Source organism: Glycine soja, chromosome 4 (genome assembly GCF_004193775.1).
Source record: "Glycine soja cultivar W05 chromosome 4, ASM419377v2, whole genome shotgun sequence".
In the NCBI taxonomy this organism is placed as follows: Eukaryota; Viridiplantae; Streptophyta; class Magnoliopsida; order Fabales; family Fabaceae; genus Glycine; species Glycine soja.
In genome coordinates, this window is record NC_041005.1 from 46317116 (window position 1) to 46336559 (window position 19444).

At 35.0% G+C, this 19444-nt stretch overlaps 1 protein-coding gene and 1 pseudogene across 5 annotated transcripts; one reads left to right on the forward strand and one right to left on the reverse strand.

Moving 5' to 3' along the window:
* Positions 1–65: 65 nt before the first annotated feature.
* On the forward strand, positions 66–6486 carry LOC114409942 (snurportin-1-like). Of its 4 annotated transcripts, none has more exons than XM_028373628.1 (7): positions 66–455; positions 558–729; positions 829–1079; positions 1365–1479; positions 4162–4254; positions 4509–4652; positions 5963–6486. In XM_028373628.1, the coding sequence occupies exons 1-7, from the start codon at positions 94–96 to the stop codon at positions 6077–6079; spliced, it is 1254 nt and encodes a 417-aa protein (XP_028229429.1). In that variant the 5' UTR covers positions 66–93; the 3' UTR covers positions 6080–6486. The 4 variants fall into 4 exon arrangements, with proteins under 4 accessions (XP_028229429.1, XP_028229430.1, XP_028229431.1 ...); XM_028373629.1 differs by having other exon boundaries at positions 829–977; XM_028373630.1 differs by having other exon boundaries at positions 829–971.
* A 1095-nt stretch (positions 6487–7581) lies between these two features.
* Positions 7582–16501, reverse strand: LOC114409946 (annotated as a pseudogene). Its single transcript, XR_003666252.1, has 14 exons — positions 15845–16501; positions 15652–15759; positions 15280–15376; positions 15072–15200; positions 14705–14827; positions 14394–14486; positions 14178–14254; positions 9823–9871; positions 9461–9542; positions 9239–9372; positions 9007–9206; positions 8785–8910; positions 8182–8491; positions 7582–8090 (listed from the first exon to the last, which is right to left on the reverse strand). The product of XR_003666252.1 is annotated as a probable inactive purple acid phosphatase 27 (transcript).
* Positions 16502–19444: the final 2943 nt, after the last annotated feature.

Here is a 19444-nt window from a genome sequence, read left to right on the forward strand (position 1 = left end):
AAAATCAAACCACGCGCTGAATTCATGGATGAGTTACTGTAAATTTTTGTATTGAATTTCTGCTAACCAAAAAACGACGCGCTGAACTGTGCCATGGCACCGCACGATCTCCACCGTCCGTTCAAGCGACCGGCGATCTCCGATCAAGAGCGGCGCAGGGAACAGTCTCTGCTCCGCCAGGCACAGAATCGCCAAGACGCCCAGCGCCACGCGCGCTTCTTGGCCTCAGCCGCACTCTCTCTCCCACCCCAATCCTCCGAACCAGAATCCGAACCAAAACCCGAACCCGAATTCGAACTCGCGGAATTCGAAGCCGGTTCGGATTCCGGCTACGAGAGCCTCGACGTCATCGGAGCGTCGAAGCTGAAAGCCGTGGAAGCTCGCAAGTGGTTCGCGAAGCAGCTCATGCTCCCCGAGTGGATGATCGATATTCCCAACAACCTCGCTCAAGACTGGTCCTTTTTTCCTTCCTAACCTCAATTTCCTCGAACCTCTCTCTCTGCTTCGCTACAGCTTCCACATTAACTTAAACAAACTCCGTTTTCTATCGTTTTCAGGTTCGTCTTCGCTCGCCCTTCCGGGAAACGGTGTTTCGTCGTTTCGTACAACGGAACGACGATAAGCCGTCTGCGGAACGGTGCCGTTCTGCATCGGTTTCCCTCCGGCTTGCCGAGCGGGGCAAGGAAGAGGGACCCCTCCTACTCTATATTGGACTGCATCTTTCACGAGGTCTGAATTTGCTACTTTTCTAGGTTATTCGAATGAATGTCGTGTTTTTGTTTTCTGTTTTTTTTTTTTTCTTTGTATGTGATTTTTGGGGTGGCACAGGCGGATCAAACTTATTACGTTATTGACATGGTTTGTTGGCGGGGTTACCCTCTGTCTGATTGCACCGCGGAGTTTAGGTTCTTCTGGTTGACCTCGAAGCTTGCAGAAACTGATGCCTTTGAACCTCCCTCGCATTATCACAAGTACAGGTTTAGTTTGGTTCCGGTGTTTAATTGTGATTCGAATGGTCTCTATGCTGCTTATTCAGCACCAGTGCCTTATGTCAAAGACGGTCTTCTTTTTTATAACAAGTAATTAGTTACTCTTTCTTTCATATAAAGCAAAAAGTGCTAGCCTAATGGATGTTTTCATGCTGCTGTTGAGTTCATACCGAACTTTTGGGGTCTCTGGCGGGTGTGTTCTTCTAGTGCGAACATGATTATTTTGCATAATTGTTTAGAACTGTAGTGTTTTCAACTTATGCCATGGTTCTTGTTGCCCGTATTACTTGTTGTGTCTGGTGAGGTTTCAGTTGATAAATCTGCTTGCTGTTTTCATTTGTCTGGGTTTTTATTTTGAGTTGATGTCTTCTTTAGGCATGCTCACTATCAGGCAGGAATTACGCCGTTAGCATTAGTTTGGAAGGATGAGAACTGTAGTCAATATGTTTTGGACACAGACAGTAAAGGACAGGTTCCAAACCAACAGCAGGTTTTTCCCTTGCTTCCTTTATGTCTTATTGTTCATTGCTTTGCTTTCCATGCCTTTTCTTTACTGCCTATATTTCCGTTGTTTGCTTTTGAGGATTTCTAGCCCTTGGGATTGAGAAGTGTATGTATGGATTACTGGTTCCCCTTGTTAGGAACTTCATGTATAATTTTTTCTTGCTTCATGTTCATTGCATCCATCTACTGTCTAAGAAAATTGCTTTGCTTTCCATGCCTTTTCTTTACTGCCTATATTTCCGTTGTTTGCTTTTGAGGATTTCTAGCCCTTAGGATTGAGAAGTGTATGTATGGATTACTGGTTCCCCTTGTTAGGAACTTCATGTATAATTTTTTCTTGCTTCATGTTCATTGCATCCATCTACTGTCTAAGAAAATTGCCCAATCATGGTTTTGAAGCAAGTCTGTATCTGTTTGCTTTAAGGAAAAAAGAAAAAAAATGAAAGAAAGAGAAAAGCCCAAGTGGATAACTCCTAATGGTTGCTCTGACAAGGTCATATAGAGAAAATACTGTGTTTGAACATGTGCATCTGTACACATTATTTTTTTTTTTCTTGTAGCACCTTGTTTGTTGAGATAGATCTTGTTACTAAAGAAATAGGAGAAACTCACTCACATTTCATAGCAGCCTCTGACCATCTTCTAAGTTCAATTTGTTTAAAGTTTGCATCTTTTCCCTGTTTCCTTCTTTTTAGAACGGAAGTTACCATTATGTTATGAACATATGAATGCTAAACATTGGCTGGCTATTATGCCTTTTTAACCAAGTTGCATTGGTTCTCCATAATAAGAAAATTATGATGGATGTACCAACAGGGGTTAGAATCTCAACAAAAACTTTTTTTAAAGACTTTAAAACATTTTTAAAAATAAAGCATAATTACAATCAATGTTCTTGTAACTTAGTTTTCAAAAGTATAGATTGATAAGTGATTTTGTGGTGCACATTGATGTCTTTTGCGTGGTCAAATATGAGATGAAAAAGAATATTATATGATTGCTTGGCTTCACAAAATTTGGATTTAATTGTGTTAGCCTTGACACAGCAGTAAAGTTACTGCCTTTGGAGGTCATGGATTCAAATCCTGGAAACAACCTCTCTTTGGGGGGTAAGATTTTGTACATCTGTCCTCCTTAGGCTCCACCAGGGGGGAGCAGTGGGCATTAGTTTGCTGCCCTTTTTATTAATGAAATATGTATTTTCTTAATTTGCATCTCTAGAGGTTTTGGCAAGGCATAATTTAGGGCATTATGACATAGGTAGGAAATATTAGTTAAGGAAGCATTACCCTTTTAATTCAGAACTGATTGTAGAAGCTAGTTATTTTGAAACTGACTATGTAGAACATGAGGCTGTGCACTTGATCCTCCTCAAACCCGCCACCCTACAATGAAGAAACTCATGTGGACTAGGGTGCGTGTATAGGGATAAGATCAATTGATGGTAGATATCAAATTTTATAAAATAATACTTTCACTAACTTTGTTATAAAAATAAATTACATAAATCCAACTTTAAAGAGTAACTTTATTATATAAAGATCAATTTTGATGATTATGTATATGAAATTTTAGATATTTTCAATGTTGTTAAATATGTAGTTTAATCAGTGTTGTCAAATGGCGGTTATGGCGGTATGGCATGGCGGATTTTTGAAAAAACGCAACCAAATAGCGGTAGCGTTGCGGGTTTCAAATGGCAGCACCATGGTGGCCGCCATAGGTTTAACAGTGGTGGCAAAATGACGGAAGAAACGTTTTTTTTTTTTAAATTTTCCCAAAATGATAGATTGGGCCATCTTGGGCTGACTTGACCCAACCCTAACTCGGTTTTGGAATCAAAATGGGATGAGCAGCACACATCAGTGCGAGCACCACGCGAACTCCCGAAGTTGACGACGGCACCACACACTAGGGTGAGTTCTCTCACGGTCTCACCCGAAGTCGACGACAGCACCACACACCAGCGCAAGTTCTCTCACGGTCTCACCTGAAGTCAACAACGGCACCACGCGAGCACCATGCACCAGTGCGAGTTCTCTCACGGTCTCATCCGAAGTCGACGACAGCACCACGCGAGCACCATGCACCACGCACACGAGCAACGGACGGCGACAGCGATGGCTACTACAGACGGCGTCGGCTACAAACGACGACGGCAACACCCTAGTTCTGTTTTTTTTGGTTCTGTTTTTTTTTACTGTTTGACACTCTTTTTTAATTTTTGGTTCTGTTTTTTTTTTGTTTCTGTTCAGACCTTTTTTTATATTTTTTTTATCTATTGTTATATATATATATATATATATATATATATCCGCCATTAACAATATTGTTAACAATAGAAATTTACTTATATTTTGAATAACATTATTCGTTAAACTAAAGTGGTGAGATAAAATATTATTTACTTTTTAAATTGTACGATAGTTTATAGATTTTTTTTGCTAACCATCGTAATTAAGGCCTTTGACTCTCCGATGAGATCTTGAGATATTTCCACAAACTTTAGTCCTTTGGGTTAGCTATGGGACTGAGTCTCAGTCTGGGGCTTAATCATACTTGTAGACTTGATCTACTTTGAGAATTTTAAATTTACCGGTTGGATTAATGAATTTCCCTGGCTTAATATGTGATATTGCTTAATGATTTTCCCTGGCTTTCCAAACAGGTGGTTTTGGAGCTTCAAGACGATGGAAAACTGACTACCTCGGATGATCCTCCTATGTTATTTGGCTGTTTAGATGGAAGCTTTATACAACAGGTTTGTTTGAAAGAGGTCTATATATAATTGTAAATTGGCATCCTATGCTTAATCTAGTATTGACTTGTGAGGCTCATTTAATTGGAAGTTTCTGCTACTATATAATCTCACATTGTTTCTAGGAAATTGATGTTTTTTACAGCACTGAACTGATAAAAATGGTTGGTTGAGAAATATTAATTCTGGATGTGTTAGTATGATAGAGTTCCTGTCATGAAATTTAGCAATTATGTAACTTTCTTTAATTTTTGCAGTCAGGTTTGCATTCAGGATGTCTTCTACGGTTTTCAATTGGAGAGGGAGGATTAGTTTTGATGGATGGGAAGCTTGAGAAAGCTGATCTACATTATCTTGGCAAGGCCAATCGAGCTCGTGCCTCTGCTGATAGTTTTTCTAAGGTGCTAAGGGAATATTTCAGCAAAGCTCTAAGTTTTTGCGACTTCTCCTTTCATTTAAAGATTAAAATTTTACTCTGGATGGATTGTATGCATGTGGAAAATGTAACAATGTTAATGGAAACAATTTGAAGGGAATATAATTTACTGAACTACCAATTGTGTTGTCCAAAGAAGGCAAAGATTTACTTAAATATCAATTGAAAGATTTTGACATTGAATATCTCTTCAAAAGATTAAAATCACATCAAATGTATCTTTATTGTGATGCATGGTAGTTTGCTTGACAGAAGAACTATTCTGATTCACTTTTAATCTTTGGACTTTGGTTGACCAAATTGGTAGTTTGGTCTGATATAATTGTATTAGGATTAGACGTACCATTTGATTTTAGGGTAGATTCTACTTACTACCTTCACTCTAATAATTATAGTATTTTTGGGGATTTCCCTTATAAAAAATAACTAGCATGTGTTTTAATTTAAATGCTTTATGGAATGGAGAATTAGTCAGTGGGTTTAGTTTATATTTGGTATATTATATTTCACAAGTGCCTTTTGATTTTTCTGTTATTGCTATGATCTTTCAAAAGGAAGTAATTTCTTCAACCTTTTGACATGACTTGTGATGATTCCTTTTATTTTCTTTTTAATACACAAAATTTATTAAGAAATGAGATACAAATGCCAGAGGATAGGGTATCTTCAAAAACTAAACCAAGACAAAAAGGAGAAAAATAAACTACGAGCATGAAACATGTAATACTGCATGCCAATCTCTCTGCAGATCAACCAAAGGTAGGCCTCCTTTAAATACCTTCAGCAGAATATCGCAAGAAAGCTAAGTGAAAAAATGCTATCCCAAATGAACTCCAAAAGCATTGCTCGACCAGTGAAAGTTCTAGCATTTCTTTCTGACCGTATACCCTAAACATGATGCCTTTAATTTATCTTATGGATTATGGAAACTGTTGTGTACTACACAATGGTAATTTAGCTAGAAGTTTTGGTAGGCTTTCTCAATTCTCTGCAAAAGAAAATGACAGTTTCCTGAGAAGAATTGATTTTTGTTGTTGCTTGTTCTTTTTTCTAATATTCATGTGGTGGGGCTGACCCTGTAAGTGCCCAGATTGGAAAGGCAAGAGAGAGTATGAGAATTTTATCAAATTAGTTTGCTTATTTTGCTTGTTAATCTGACTTACTAGTTGTCTGAAGAAGACTTTCACGATCCATATAGATTCCCAATCAGTGTGTTCATCATTCATTGTGTTTGGAGGTTTTATTTACAACAATGCTGCGATTTTACAATTTCAGGTTATGTTCCAACACAGTGTTCGACACTCTCCCCTCAGAATTGATGGTCTGCTGGAATCTGTCAGTTTACCAGTTGATCAAGAAAGCAAAGCTTGTGATATTGAGATGGATGGTTGACAAGGAATTCATTATGGGTTGCATCAGTTTTTTATCCTGAGCGCAATGTTAAGGTTTTTCACCTTAAATTTTTGGTTCACTAGGATGCTTATTTCTGTGAAGGCTTCCATAATTTATATTGGGGATTCAGAAGATTAATAGCTACCACACATGCTGAGGCAGAGGCTTGAAATAGTCATACCTATTGTGACTGTAAACGAAATTTCTTCAACCCAGATGGGAGCAGGTGCACATATGCATGTTATCTTTCTAGTTCATTTAATGCTGGTAGTCTAATCATTGTATTCGATTGAGTTTTATTATTTCGAGCCATGTAGTGTATGGTGTAGCATATTAATTGTACAGTCTATTATAATTTTAAAGTTGAAATCACTACATATATGAAGTTATCTGCCAGACTTCCTCTATCTTACCCTTCAAAGCACTGATACTTGAAATGGATTGTCATATGGTATTTGGTATGTATCTCATTTGATTTGATCGAGGACGCCTTCTAGCATGGGAGAATGGCATAGTTTCTGCACCGTAGGAAACTTTTCTCAGCCTTTGGATATATCTTTTATTCAATGGATTGCCTTCTTTCCCTGGTCTCAACCGTAGAGAATCACTTTTTATAAAATAATATTAGCTGTACTCCATTGGCATGAATCCTCTCCGTGTAAAAAGTTGTACTCCATGCTTCAATTCATTGTGGTAGTCGAAGATTGCCACTTTGGTATCTTATTGAACAAAAATGATGATATTATTCCTCCATTGATCAAGAATTTCGATCCACTGTGATGTGGAATGATTGGGATGCTAGTTACAGCAAACCCTGCCGTCCCGACGTAGGTTTCAAAGATAATGCCAAGACCAAATCACCAAATAACATGTTTTTATTAATAAATCTAAAAAATGAAATCTATGTATCAGTCTAAGAACGCATGTTTGTGACGATGGTCAAGCACCCCAAGCTGTCAGCCTCCACGGTGCTGTACTGTAAAACAAAACAAAAGCAACAAAAAAGAGAGGAAAAAAAAAAACATAGTTCAAGAGGATCTAACAACGTTGCCACAAAAAAAAAAAAAAAATCAACTCAGAGATGGGGATCTGTAGCCATGGTTGTCGCACCCAACAGATCTGTGGCCACACCCAACTCCTTTGCACGGTGCAGGATCTATTTGATTGACACATGCTAGAATCCGTCTTGATTGAGACATATCGGATACTTGTCTAATTCTATGGAATACTTCTAACTCGTGTTTTTCAGTTGTTTTTTTTTTTTTTTGTACTAATATACTACAATGGTTAGATAAATAATAATATTTCATTATTTTTCACTATAATTAGAGTTGAATTATGAAACATTGATGTGTTTATTCCAATTAATGTGATTTCATGTTAATATTATATTTTATATTTTTAGCCAGTGCTACCAACGGTGCTAAAGTAAGCCTTCCTTTACAAATTTCCTATTGCAGTTGGCAAAAGATCCGCTAGGCCATTCCACCGTGGCACCGCCATTTAACAACAATGCTTAGCCATGCAGTGACATAGTTTTTAGAATTCACATTGTTCACATAATCAGAATCATGTCATCTTTGATATGTATCTATATCCGTGGTTCCTAAATCTTGCCTGGAAAGTAAACAAACTAACGTTTATTTATTTGGACATTTTATTTCACTTCAAGTTCATATCGGGTCTACACAGAGACATAACTCAGGTTGCTAGAGTGGTTTTCTCACAACCATCGTGCACACAGGCCAAAACATCTCTGTAGTCTCTTGAAATGGTAAAGGAATCATAGACCTTTCCATCACTACTTCTCTTGTACTCAAACAAGAGATATGAATGATTGAATGCCAGTCAATTTGCCAAACCCATAGTCGAGAGATCCCTGTAAAGACTCCAAATAGGGGGTGTTGGTGTGAAGTCTGACAAGTGACTTCCCCCACCACCAACAACCACATGAATTGTTCCGTTCACAGTGCCAGAGTAATTGATGCTTTTCTTGATTCACACATTGATTCTGCATCATGTACATTTGGATAATTAGAAAAATAATGTTGCTGAATTGAAATGAGAAACATTATATCTAGCTAGCCATCATATATGCATACCTGATAAATGGGGCACATTCTTTCATAGTTATGGACGTGACCATAAAATGGAATTTCTACTTTGTACTTTTGCCAAAGCTTCTGCAAACTTTCCCTTCCCATTGGCTCTTCAAATGAGCCTTCCTTGCCATACCAATCATTAGATGAGTAGTCAAGGGGACGATGAGCCGAAAAGATTAGCCATGGTTGATGCTTTCTATCTATAGTTGCAAGACAATGCTCAATGAATTTGTATTGTTCTGATCCTTCTCTCCAGTCGTGCTCACTATCTGCTACACAGAAACGAAACAGGCCATAATCTGCCTTATACCTGCATATTTGCAATGTTCATTGTTTATTGTAGTTTATGTACTAATTGATACCATCCAAAAGTAGAAAAGAATGTTTTATTTTTGTAGTTGCCAAAGCTAAAAATTGCATTATGAAGTATATGGATGAAGAGGTGTCTTTTGTAGATAAGATGAAGTTATAATTGGTAACAATTAGTGAAGGTAAAATTCACAATCTTGGACAAAGCGGAATGACAAGTTTAAATTAGAGAAGAAAATCTGATTTACTAATGTCAGACATATCATAGTTTGCATTTAGATTGATGTAACATACCAGAATTTGGCTCTATTCTCAGCAGGAAAATAATACATGGTTTCTGCAAAAACTCCACATTCTCCACCTGAATCTGGAGTATCAAAAAGTGATCCTGTGTTTGGCCAGTCACGGTCATGATTTCCACTGCAGTGTGAATGGACCGAATATTTTCAGTGTTGTTCGAAGGTGTTCATTTTGATTTAGATGTCAATGATATAAAATGATAGCAATCAAAAGAACCTTGCGATTATGTATGGTACTGTTGACGAAATTTCTTGCACTTGAGCTGTGAATTGGTCTCACTGTGAGGTGTATCCATTTGCATAAGGCATATCTCCTATGTGGAAAACAATGTCGTAATAGTCCAAATCCTTTATGAGTTGGTCTGTGGTGTTGAGAGAACCAGGTTGATAATCAACATATTAATTTGAACCATCACGCTCAGCCTTGAAGAACATTCAAATGTGTATACTACCTTTCCCATGTCACCAAATATGATAGCACGTTGCAAAGAGTTCTGTCCAGGATATGGGGATGTCTTAAACGAGAACTTCTTACTCCACACGCTAACCGTTAGACAACATATGCTCTAACTTGTAAGTGTACCTGAGAAGAGCAAAACATAACCCTTTAGAAACAAATATAGTAACTAATCATAGTGTTATAAAACATAAAGGGTTGGTTATATGAATACCTCAAATTTGGCCAAAGTTCTTTTAGGAAACTTGTGTGTATAAAACCAGGGTCACGCTAGCCAACAGTTCTTGTAGGTTCACCTGTAGAAGTATAATAACAAGATATCTTCATTACACTACACTAAATTAATAGCCTACTATCAATCTCTGATGCATTGGTTTTAGCAATTCTATTGAAGTGAGTGAGGAGGGTGTGTTTGATTTCTGTTTTCTAAAACTGTTTGTAGTTTTTGAAATTATGAACAAACGTGTGCTTCCTTATCAAACATTTTTCCATGACACAGTTGAGTTTACAATAAAAAAACGTTTTAATAAACAAGACAATATGCTTCAATCCTAAGCACAAGGAAGTATTTCATACCACACATGTTGTTACGATTAAATGTCAATGTTCTAGCAGGAGATTGTCACTACTTGAAAAAGATGATTCTACATCGATTTTATGACACTTTTAAAGACGATTTTGAACCGTCTTTGTAACCAACATCGTAGAAAGTTTTTCTACGACGGTTCTAAAAAAATCGTCTTAGAAAAGCTACATATTCTAAGACGATTCTCAGGAAAATAACCGTCTTAGAATGTGATCACATTCTAAGACGGTTCTCTAACAACTGTCTTAGAATATAATTTTTTGAAAAAAAATTAAAATTAATTTAAGATTCTAAGATGGTTTTTCAGAAAATCATCTTAGAATGTTTATAATTAAGACGATTTTTCACATAATCGTCTTAGAATGTTTTTTTCAAACAAAAAATTAAAATAATTTTAAGATTCTAAGACAATTTTTTGAAAAATCGTCTCAGAATGCCTTTTTAAAAAAAATAAAAGAACCATACAACATATTCAATTCCTCTGGCTTTTTTTTTTGCTTCATAAATGACTTTGTGTATCAAGAATTAAAGAACGACTAAAATTGTAATTTACCCCAAAAAAGAATATAGGTAAAAATAAAGTGCATTGTTATTTAATTACAAACTATAATGCATTATAAGTTTGTTGACTTGATAATAACTTCCTTAAAAATTATAAAAATAATGATTTCTAATTTGTTGATAGCATACAAACTTATGTACTGACTCTGTTAAGCTCAAAAAATAGTGTAGTATCTGATAGGTAGACCAAACACAAGCTAACTACTGGGGTGTAAGTGTAAGTAAGTAACATTAAAGGAGTAACTAAGTAAAAGGAAAACATAATCATACTGGTACAGTCACAACAGGAAGTCCTAGGAAGTTTCCTGATATGGAATACCAAACAACTATAGCTGAAATTGTGGCAAATGGTACACTTTATTATAAGCATTTTGGGTATTTATGCCACCAATAGCTTTAAATGTCACTACAAATATGAATTTCATTTATACCTCCATTTACGTAGTCAAGTTCACCAGTCTTCAATGCATCATCTTGTATCGAGTATGCAGTCACACTGTTACAAATATTAGGCAATGTGTTATTACCTAAGAAAAAATTGCTACCAATCCAAAGAAAGAAAGACAATATGACTTATGAGAAAATAGGACAAACCCTGTTGTTGGTGACATAATGACATCTGCCTCAATAAATATTTTCATGTGAAACTGCAACTGGCGATTCTTGACCATAATTAAACAACCATGTATCACCTTAAAAGCCTACAAAAATCCTCATATGTGGCAAATGGGGTTATATATATATTTTCAACTAAATATGATTGTATTGAGTTTGAGAAAAATTTCTTGGATTTTGGAAAATAGTGCACAAGAATTAAGATTTACTAACCAGAACTCAATAATCAGTAGGGTTTCTACTTTCTAGTATTGTTTCAATAATTCATACTATAATATTAAATATTGAAACTTAGCCTTTATGACTCTATTCTGATGTCAGTGACCAAATTAGTTATACTGACTAATTAATATTGTTTTGCTGACCAGAGAAGAAGATTAGACTACAAAAGCAAAATATTTAGCAAAGAGAGGAATGCATAGTTGTCAAGATGATGACAAAATGTTGCCTTTGTTTTCTATTATTGTGGTTTCAGTTTATTGAGTTTAAACTCTCGATACCTGAATTTCTAATCCTAATTTTTCATATCACTCATTAACAAAACCAGGTCATAACTTACCTCAGTTTTTGAGCTTTAATGTACTCTTTGCCATTGAAAGCACCGTAGATATTCAGTGCTACCCTTGCGTCCCATCCAAATTCTGCAAAATGTCTTTGGTAGTAGTTTTAGTAATGTCAACAATCAACCCCTCTGTCAATTTAGAGGACAGTAATAAGGAAGAAAGCCAAGGGTTTAGGATTGCATACTTTATGAGGACAGTAATAAGGAAGATATTAAGAAAATGTTGTGAAATTGTCCAATTACAAATATCATTGTTATATACGTACGTATAGTTTTTTTTATTGTATAAGACTCAAATCCAAATATATTTAATGGATAAAAAATCTATATATTCATTACAGATAATGTTATTAAGTTCAAGGCTACTTCTCATCCTAAACAAATAATGCACTTTGACAATGTATTTCATATTTAAAATAATTTATAATTCTAATTATAATATTAATATAGACGTACAGTGTCAATATAAAAGCTTTTAGAATGTTAATCAATAAAAATAAATTTATGTAACTTTTAAAATAATTATAAAATTTTAAAAAATTATCATATATAACAATTCATGATTCGATGACAATAAGTACTCCATGTTATTTATTTATACTTTTTAAAACAAAAATGACTCTTAGAAGTGGTACTAGCATACCCCGAAACTGCAAATGCAGCCACATGCAACATCCTCTTTAGACTGTCACCCTGTGCATAAACAAAAATATCATGAATGTGAAAAATCTCTTACAAAACAAAACAACTCCTAAAACTCGGAGCTACAACAATTAATATTGAATTATATATGCTAGCAACACCAAAACTGACCAACAGAAATTGAAGCCTAAAGCAAAAAAACGAGACAAACTTTTCCATAAATGCTAGCAAAAAGTAAAGTGAGAATAATCAGCAAATTGTTTCAATTTTTATTCAAATATCGCCATTGTTTTAACAACACAAATTTGTACTTTTGAATTTGCCTTTATGCAATTAGAAAACTGTATACCAAATGTGATCTTCAAGAAAAATGACCCCTTTGCCCAATATATAAGCACAAATAATTATTTTTGAATATATCGCTAAAAACTTTCGCTAGTATAACTACAAGCTATTTTGCTATAGAATAGAAAGAATAGCTTGACTATAAATTAAATTTGCATCTCAGCTCCCCAACAAATTAATGCTGCATAACTAATCATCAACAATAAGATGGGCTAGCTCACTTGCTATTCTGGAATGACGGTAAGACAACAATAAGAGGGTCTCTGTAGCCAACAGCTTTGCAAATAGTGAACAACAAATACAGTAAGGAATTAATCACAGTTATGCCTATGCATGTTCCCAAACATTAGAGTAGTGACACAATAAATGTAAACTTGCCAATCATTAACAGTGCCTGCCATAGTAAGTTAAATATTTATAATATTGCTTTGAGTCAAGGTAGTGAGCAGTAATAGTTCCAACTAGGCAAAAAATAAAAAATCATGAAAAACCATGCTTTCCCAGAGTAACAAAAATTAATCAAGACATTTATAAGCTTCCAAATTCAAGTTAATCAAGACATTCCTTCATCCGTGGTCTAGCTCCATGAATTTGAGATTCCTATTGTAAGCCTAGTATCGAAAATTCCTTCCAAAATCACTTTGAAACCCTTCCGCTTTTCCGACTGCGACTCTGACGATTGGATGGACTCCCTCATCATCACCCCCTCCTCCTACACAAAAGATTTCCCCTTCCCCTTATTCGATCTCAACCGCCTCATCTTCCTTCCCTTCTCCTCCTTTGTCGCCGCCTCTTCCGCGCTCCCTCTCTAACCAACCCTAGCTCCACCTCAGCCCAAATCCCCCGATTCGGACTCCACACAGCAGCCTCTCTTAAAAGCCCTGTCGGAGTGTGCCTCCCTCTTCGAAACTGAACCGGATCAAGCTGCGGAATCCCTAAGCCATTTGTGGAAATCTGTCTCCCAACATGGAAACCCCACCAAGTAAGTGGGCTTTTACTACTGGCAGGCCCTGAGCCGCAAGATGTGGGGAGACAAAGAAAAGATGGAGCCCAGTAGTTGGGAGGAGTTTACACTTTCTTACAAGGCCCTGAATGACACTCGCCCTTACTCCAAGTTCTCCCACCTAACCACCAACCAAGTCATCCTCAAAGCCACCGAAAACGCCTCCAACATCCACATCCTCAACTTCGGCATCGTCCATGGGATCCAGTGGGCTGCGCTCTTGTCACAGTTATTGGGCCGGGGCCGGTGAGGGAGAGTATAGAGGACAAGGAGCAGTGGAGGGTTCTGATGTAGCGTGCTGGTTTTGAATCACTTGCAACTGCACATACGACCCATGGCTAGTGACTTGAAGCTGCGCGATGCCCTCTTCTCACTCCAACACTTTGAAACCCTAATTCTATTCTATTTATTTATTTATAAAAGAAAAAGACACTTGTTTTAAGACGTTTTTTTCAAAACCGTTTTAGAATGATAGTTTCTAAGACGGTTTTGCAAAAACCGTCTTAGAATAATTGTATTTATTTACAAAAATGTCATCGCATTTCTTTCTAAGACGGTTTTCTATCAACCAATTAAAAATCAGCATTGTAAAAACAACTTTTTCTAGTAGTGTGTGCTTGCTTTTTTCCTTTGGGACCCCATTCAACAAAAGGCCTTCATCTATGTCATATCCACTTGTCCATGTAACTGTCATCTGTATTAGATAAAAATTCTCTTAAAATTGTTCTTCTTAAAAGTGGTCTGAGTATCAAGATAATATAGACTTGTGGTGAATACCATTAATTGGAGAAAGCATAAAACCAAAGGTCTCTAGCAAATATTGATAAACTTACTTCATCCCAAGACTTTCCTAGAGCAAGGCGCGGATACACAGGTGCTTTAGGATTTGCAAATGATATGGAATTGGAAACTGCCACAAGTCTTGGCTGCAATGCTCAATCAGATAAATACTACCAGCTTATCATTGAATAATTTGTTCTAAATGAAAACAACCATTTTCATACTAAGAGCATTAGTTTATGACACTATTTTTCATGAAATATTAAAGCAGAAGAATGCAACATTGGCATACATTAGTAGTTTAGATAAAATAAAAATAAAAAAGTTGGAGATATCCAACATGGGGTTAGAAAATACAACTTACATTAGATAATCCTCCTGAAAATAGTCCAAAGGAAAAATCTGCACGTTGATTGATCAACTGGAACTTCAAAATAGCTTTCCTAGTCTTCATATATTTTGAATTAGAATGGTTGGCATACTTGTACTAATACAAAGATTCAAATAATTAACAGAGAAATTCCCCATTGCTAAATTGTTGATTTATATCTATAAGTCAATTTTTTTGATAATATACATACAATCTATATCATAAAAATAAAAATAATCTACAATTTTGTGCTAGACAATAATTGTTTGAGGAAAGAAAAAAATAAGCATAGTTTATGCAATTTTAGAGAAACGGAGTAACTTTTACATCTAAGGCTTTGATAATGACTATACTTGATTACCTTGCATAGATAGATTCTCCTTTCTTCTTTTTTGAGTAATGATGTCCTTGGCATGATCATCTTTCAAAATAGAAGCAATTACTGAAACATATTTTGGAGCTTCTGACAAAGATCTCACAACGGAGTACCCTGTGGATAAAAACTGATATTGAATGGCAATAAATTAAATTAAGCATATCCATGAAATGAAAATGTGATAAAGTCATGCCTGTGGCTGGATGCACCATGCTGGCAGTTGCACCAAATGCAAGGTTCTTTTGCTCTGTGTTCGGTAGGGATCCACCAACTGGGATATAAGACCATTCCTACATAAAATTTATTGATGAAAGGTAATTTCTGTTAGGCACTCAAAATTCAAATTCGGGCACAAAAGACGCTTTAGATGCACTAGAAGATCTTGTACATATCATATTATTGTTTAAATATTATAATGTCAGGCTAAAAGGATAGCTGAAAACTGAGCCTAAGAGGATAACACAATTAAGAAGGGAAAGAACAGGATTTCAACTCCAAAAGTGTTCTCCTTTTATATATATTTGTAAAATCCACACAATCAAGCCTAACATTTCCAATATCTTACCTCTTCGTAAGTTTTCTTAATTCTGATCCCCATTGTATTTAATCTCGAAAACATCTTCTTCTTTAGTAAATCAAAAGGCATAGCATCTTTTGATGCTAAACAGGTTTCCTGCAATTGGCATTTTTACATAAAGTGTTAACAGAACTGTAACACGTAATGTAAAAAACACTAAACTTAAGAACATGGAGCAAACCTCAAAGAACACTTTTGTACGCGACATGGGCATTGCATAAAAAAAATGTTGGATAATTTGCTTCTGGACATTGAACATTTTGCTAAAGCCAGCCATCCAAACCTCGCTAAAGCTAGCCATCCAAACCCCGTTGCCATTGTTCTCGTTCTCGTCCTCTCTCAGTCGCGGAATCTGTCCCCTTGGAATCTGCCATGGAAGATAAATAGAATATTATCGACATCGGCGTCGAAGTTCCGCCAGTTCCGACGACTTCGGTCTTGATCGAAGGCAGTGACAACGAGAGAGGAGGAGCACGCGTTCCAGATCCTATGGCATTACCAGATCCTGAACCCCGACAGCGACATCGTGGCCTATTGGAACCGGGTGTTCCTTGTTACGAGCCTCCTCACCCTCTTCATCGACCCTCTCTACTTCTTCCTCCCCAACGTTGGCGGCCCCGCCTGCCTCCAGGCTGATCCCAAACTCAACCAGGAGAGGTAGATGAACTCGAATTGGTCGTCGACGATGGAGGGAGCGGCGACAGCGGTGGAGGAAGGGAGCTTAGGGAGGAGAGGGAGGAAGAAGGAGTGGAGGAAGGGTTTGGAGGCGAGGACTGGGGTATTGCGGCGTCATACAAAGCTATAGCTAGGGTTAGTAACTTAAGGAACGAATATGAAGGCGGTCTTTGTTAAAACCCGTTGTAATTTAAGTTTTAAATAATTACAGCAATGTCATTGTGTTATATTTTAAGATGATTTTTCATAATTGTCTTAAAATGTGCGTCATAAAAATAAAATACAGTATTCTTAATTATAAAAATATTACCGCGTCACATTCTAAAACGATTTTCTTATAACTGTCTTAAAATGTGCGTCGTAAAAAATAAGTTTTTTAGTAGTGAAAATTCCATTTAATTAACTTTATTGGGGTTGTGCATATGTATGGTTCCTCTACTCAGCCAACGCCGCCGGTGTATAGACATGTTGATGAACTGTTATGTTAAAAAAAGATTTCCTTTAGTTTATTGACTTGACAAAAATTGTACTTAACACCATGAAAATTTTGATTGTTGGGACGAGTGTCCACTTTTTACAAGGTATTTTAGTTAAATTTATATAACTAAAAATGCTAGCTGATGTGCTTTTCTTTTATGCTTTGTTTGATTGTGAGGAGAGAAAAATAGTAGATGAAAATAAAAGATAAATAATTTAAAAAAAAAATAGAATGCTTGGTTGTTTGATTTGAGAGAAATAAGCAAGCAATTGACAAAATAAAAAAGTAAGATTATTTAGTCAAAGTGTCCACTAAAGATAAAAAAATGGAAGTATTGTATTAAGGGTACAAAAACAAAAACTTGCTGCTCACTAATGATAAAAAAACTAAAAGATAAAAAATGGAAGTATTGTATTAATAAGGGTACAAAAATAAAAACTTGCTGCTCACTAATGATAAAATCGGGGATCCACTAAAATTTTCAAATCAATTTCACTTCTACCAAACCGGCTTACAGACTCTAGTTTGTTGTACAAACTTTTTGTGAGTCTAAAATTAAGGGTGTCCTTAGATGAATAATTTAGCAACGTGCTTATGTTATAAACTTGGTTAAGAAATTTATTAGAATATATTAAAAAGCAACTTATAATGATAAGCTTCACCGATAAATAAAAAGTTTATTTGGGTCACAACTTACTTTTATGAAGTCAACTAAGGACAAAATATCTTCCAAAACACTTAAAAGATAAGAAAATAATGAAATGATTTTTTCCATAAAATAAATTATTGTTTCTTTTATAGGTTAGAATTTGAAGACAAATATCAAGAGACTTATAATAATTTATACACCTACTCACTTATCTAATTTAAACTCCCTTTGATAGCTGAGTTTTTAGTAAAGTTAATATAAGAAATTTTTTATAAATTAATTTATGCATAATTTTTTTTACATAAGTTAGTTTTGACTTATAAATAACTTATTTTTCTTTTTTATAATTTTCTTTTTTGGATAAATTTATCAAAGCACGCCTTAAAATTTATGTAAGACTCTTCCAAGTGTCTCTTAATCATTGAGCGTGGTCTACATGAAATTTACCTTTTTTATTACTATGAATTTATTTTATAATAAGATATATTTAGTGTTGCTAATATTTTCACATATATATATATATATATATATATATATATATATATATATATATATATATATAAAGAGAAGGAACCAATTTCAAAAATAATTTTAAAAGAGTTAATCTTTATCCTAATCATTTATTTTTTTTAACTTTAATGATTAATATTGATTATTCATTATAATTATTAAATTTTAAGAAAATAAATAATAAAAATAAAAATAATTCTAAAAGAGTTAATTTTAAAATAAGTTAATCCCTCTTTATATATAATATTATTAAATATGTATTCCATGAGACAAAGATAATTGTACCGTACTTGAAGTTTGCTGGAGAAAAGACTCCGACCCAGTCATGGACAGCTGAATTCGGTATCCTCTCCCTGCAACATACATATCCAACCACTGCGTAAATTCTATAAACAAAACTCTGAGGCTAAAGCATGCAGTATGACACGTGGTTGTTTAAACCAAATATAATCCACGACGATATACAGTAACTAACATAGTTTTAAAATTCAGATTGCCTATCAGGTCTAACAAGGTCATATTACCTATTAGATCGGCCATGTCTTTAATCCAATATGATGCAGCCAAATTCTATGCTGACCCAGAATGTTGAATTAAAATTAATTATTTTTTAAAAAATGTAAAATTTTGTCAAAATATAAAAATATGATACACTAAAAAATTAAACTAAAGACTTAAATTTATTACCACACTATTATCATAATTAATTATTAAAGTTATGATAATATATATATATATATATATATATATATATATATATATTCATCCATTAATTCAGTTTCATGACCGGGTCAACAATCCGTCTAATATTTTTAAAACTATAGTAACTAAAACTTTAAATCAATTCTTAAAATATATCATTTTAAACACACAAGCTCAAGTGTCAGGTTCACTGAAACAAATCGAGAGCTTGTTTGGATTGACGTTCTTTTTGTTTTTAAGATGACGTTCTTAATGTATGTGTGTTCTCAACTTTAAATAAGAAAAAAATATAAGAAAGCTATTTCCTGTAGATTTTGGCTTGACTTGCATTCTATGTTCTATGGTGTGCAACTAAGGCCATTGGTACCGACTACCTTTATAGATAATCTACTATGAACCATGAATTTTAACAGTAAAATCAATCTTCACTATTACAAATAATGCTTTTTACATCATCATTAAATCTACCTAGTGATCAAAAACTGATGTACTAAGTCACGTGGTGGTATTTTTAAAATTTTATTAAAGTTTCTGAAGGAGTTTACTATGGTTTTTGTAAACCGCATTCGTATGTTAACAGATTATTACGGTTTTAGTCTTTGAAATTTTCATATTAATTCACGATTTTAGTTTTTTTTTTCAGCAGACTCAGCTGGTTCATCTTCCTGTTTGGGTCATTAGCTAGGTCCTTCACTCCGCAGCAACGTACCTTCACTCTGCAGCAACCTTCACTCCAAATTGGCTTATGCTATCTGTACCTCTGCTAT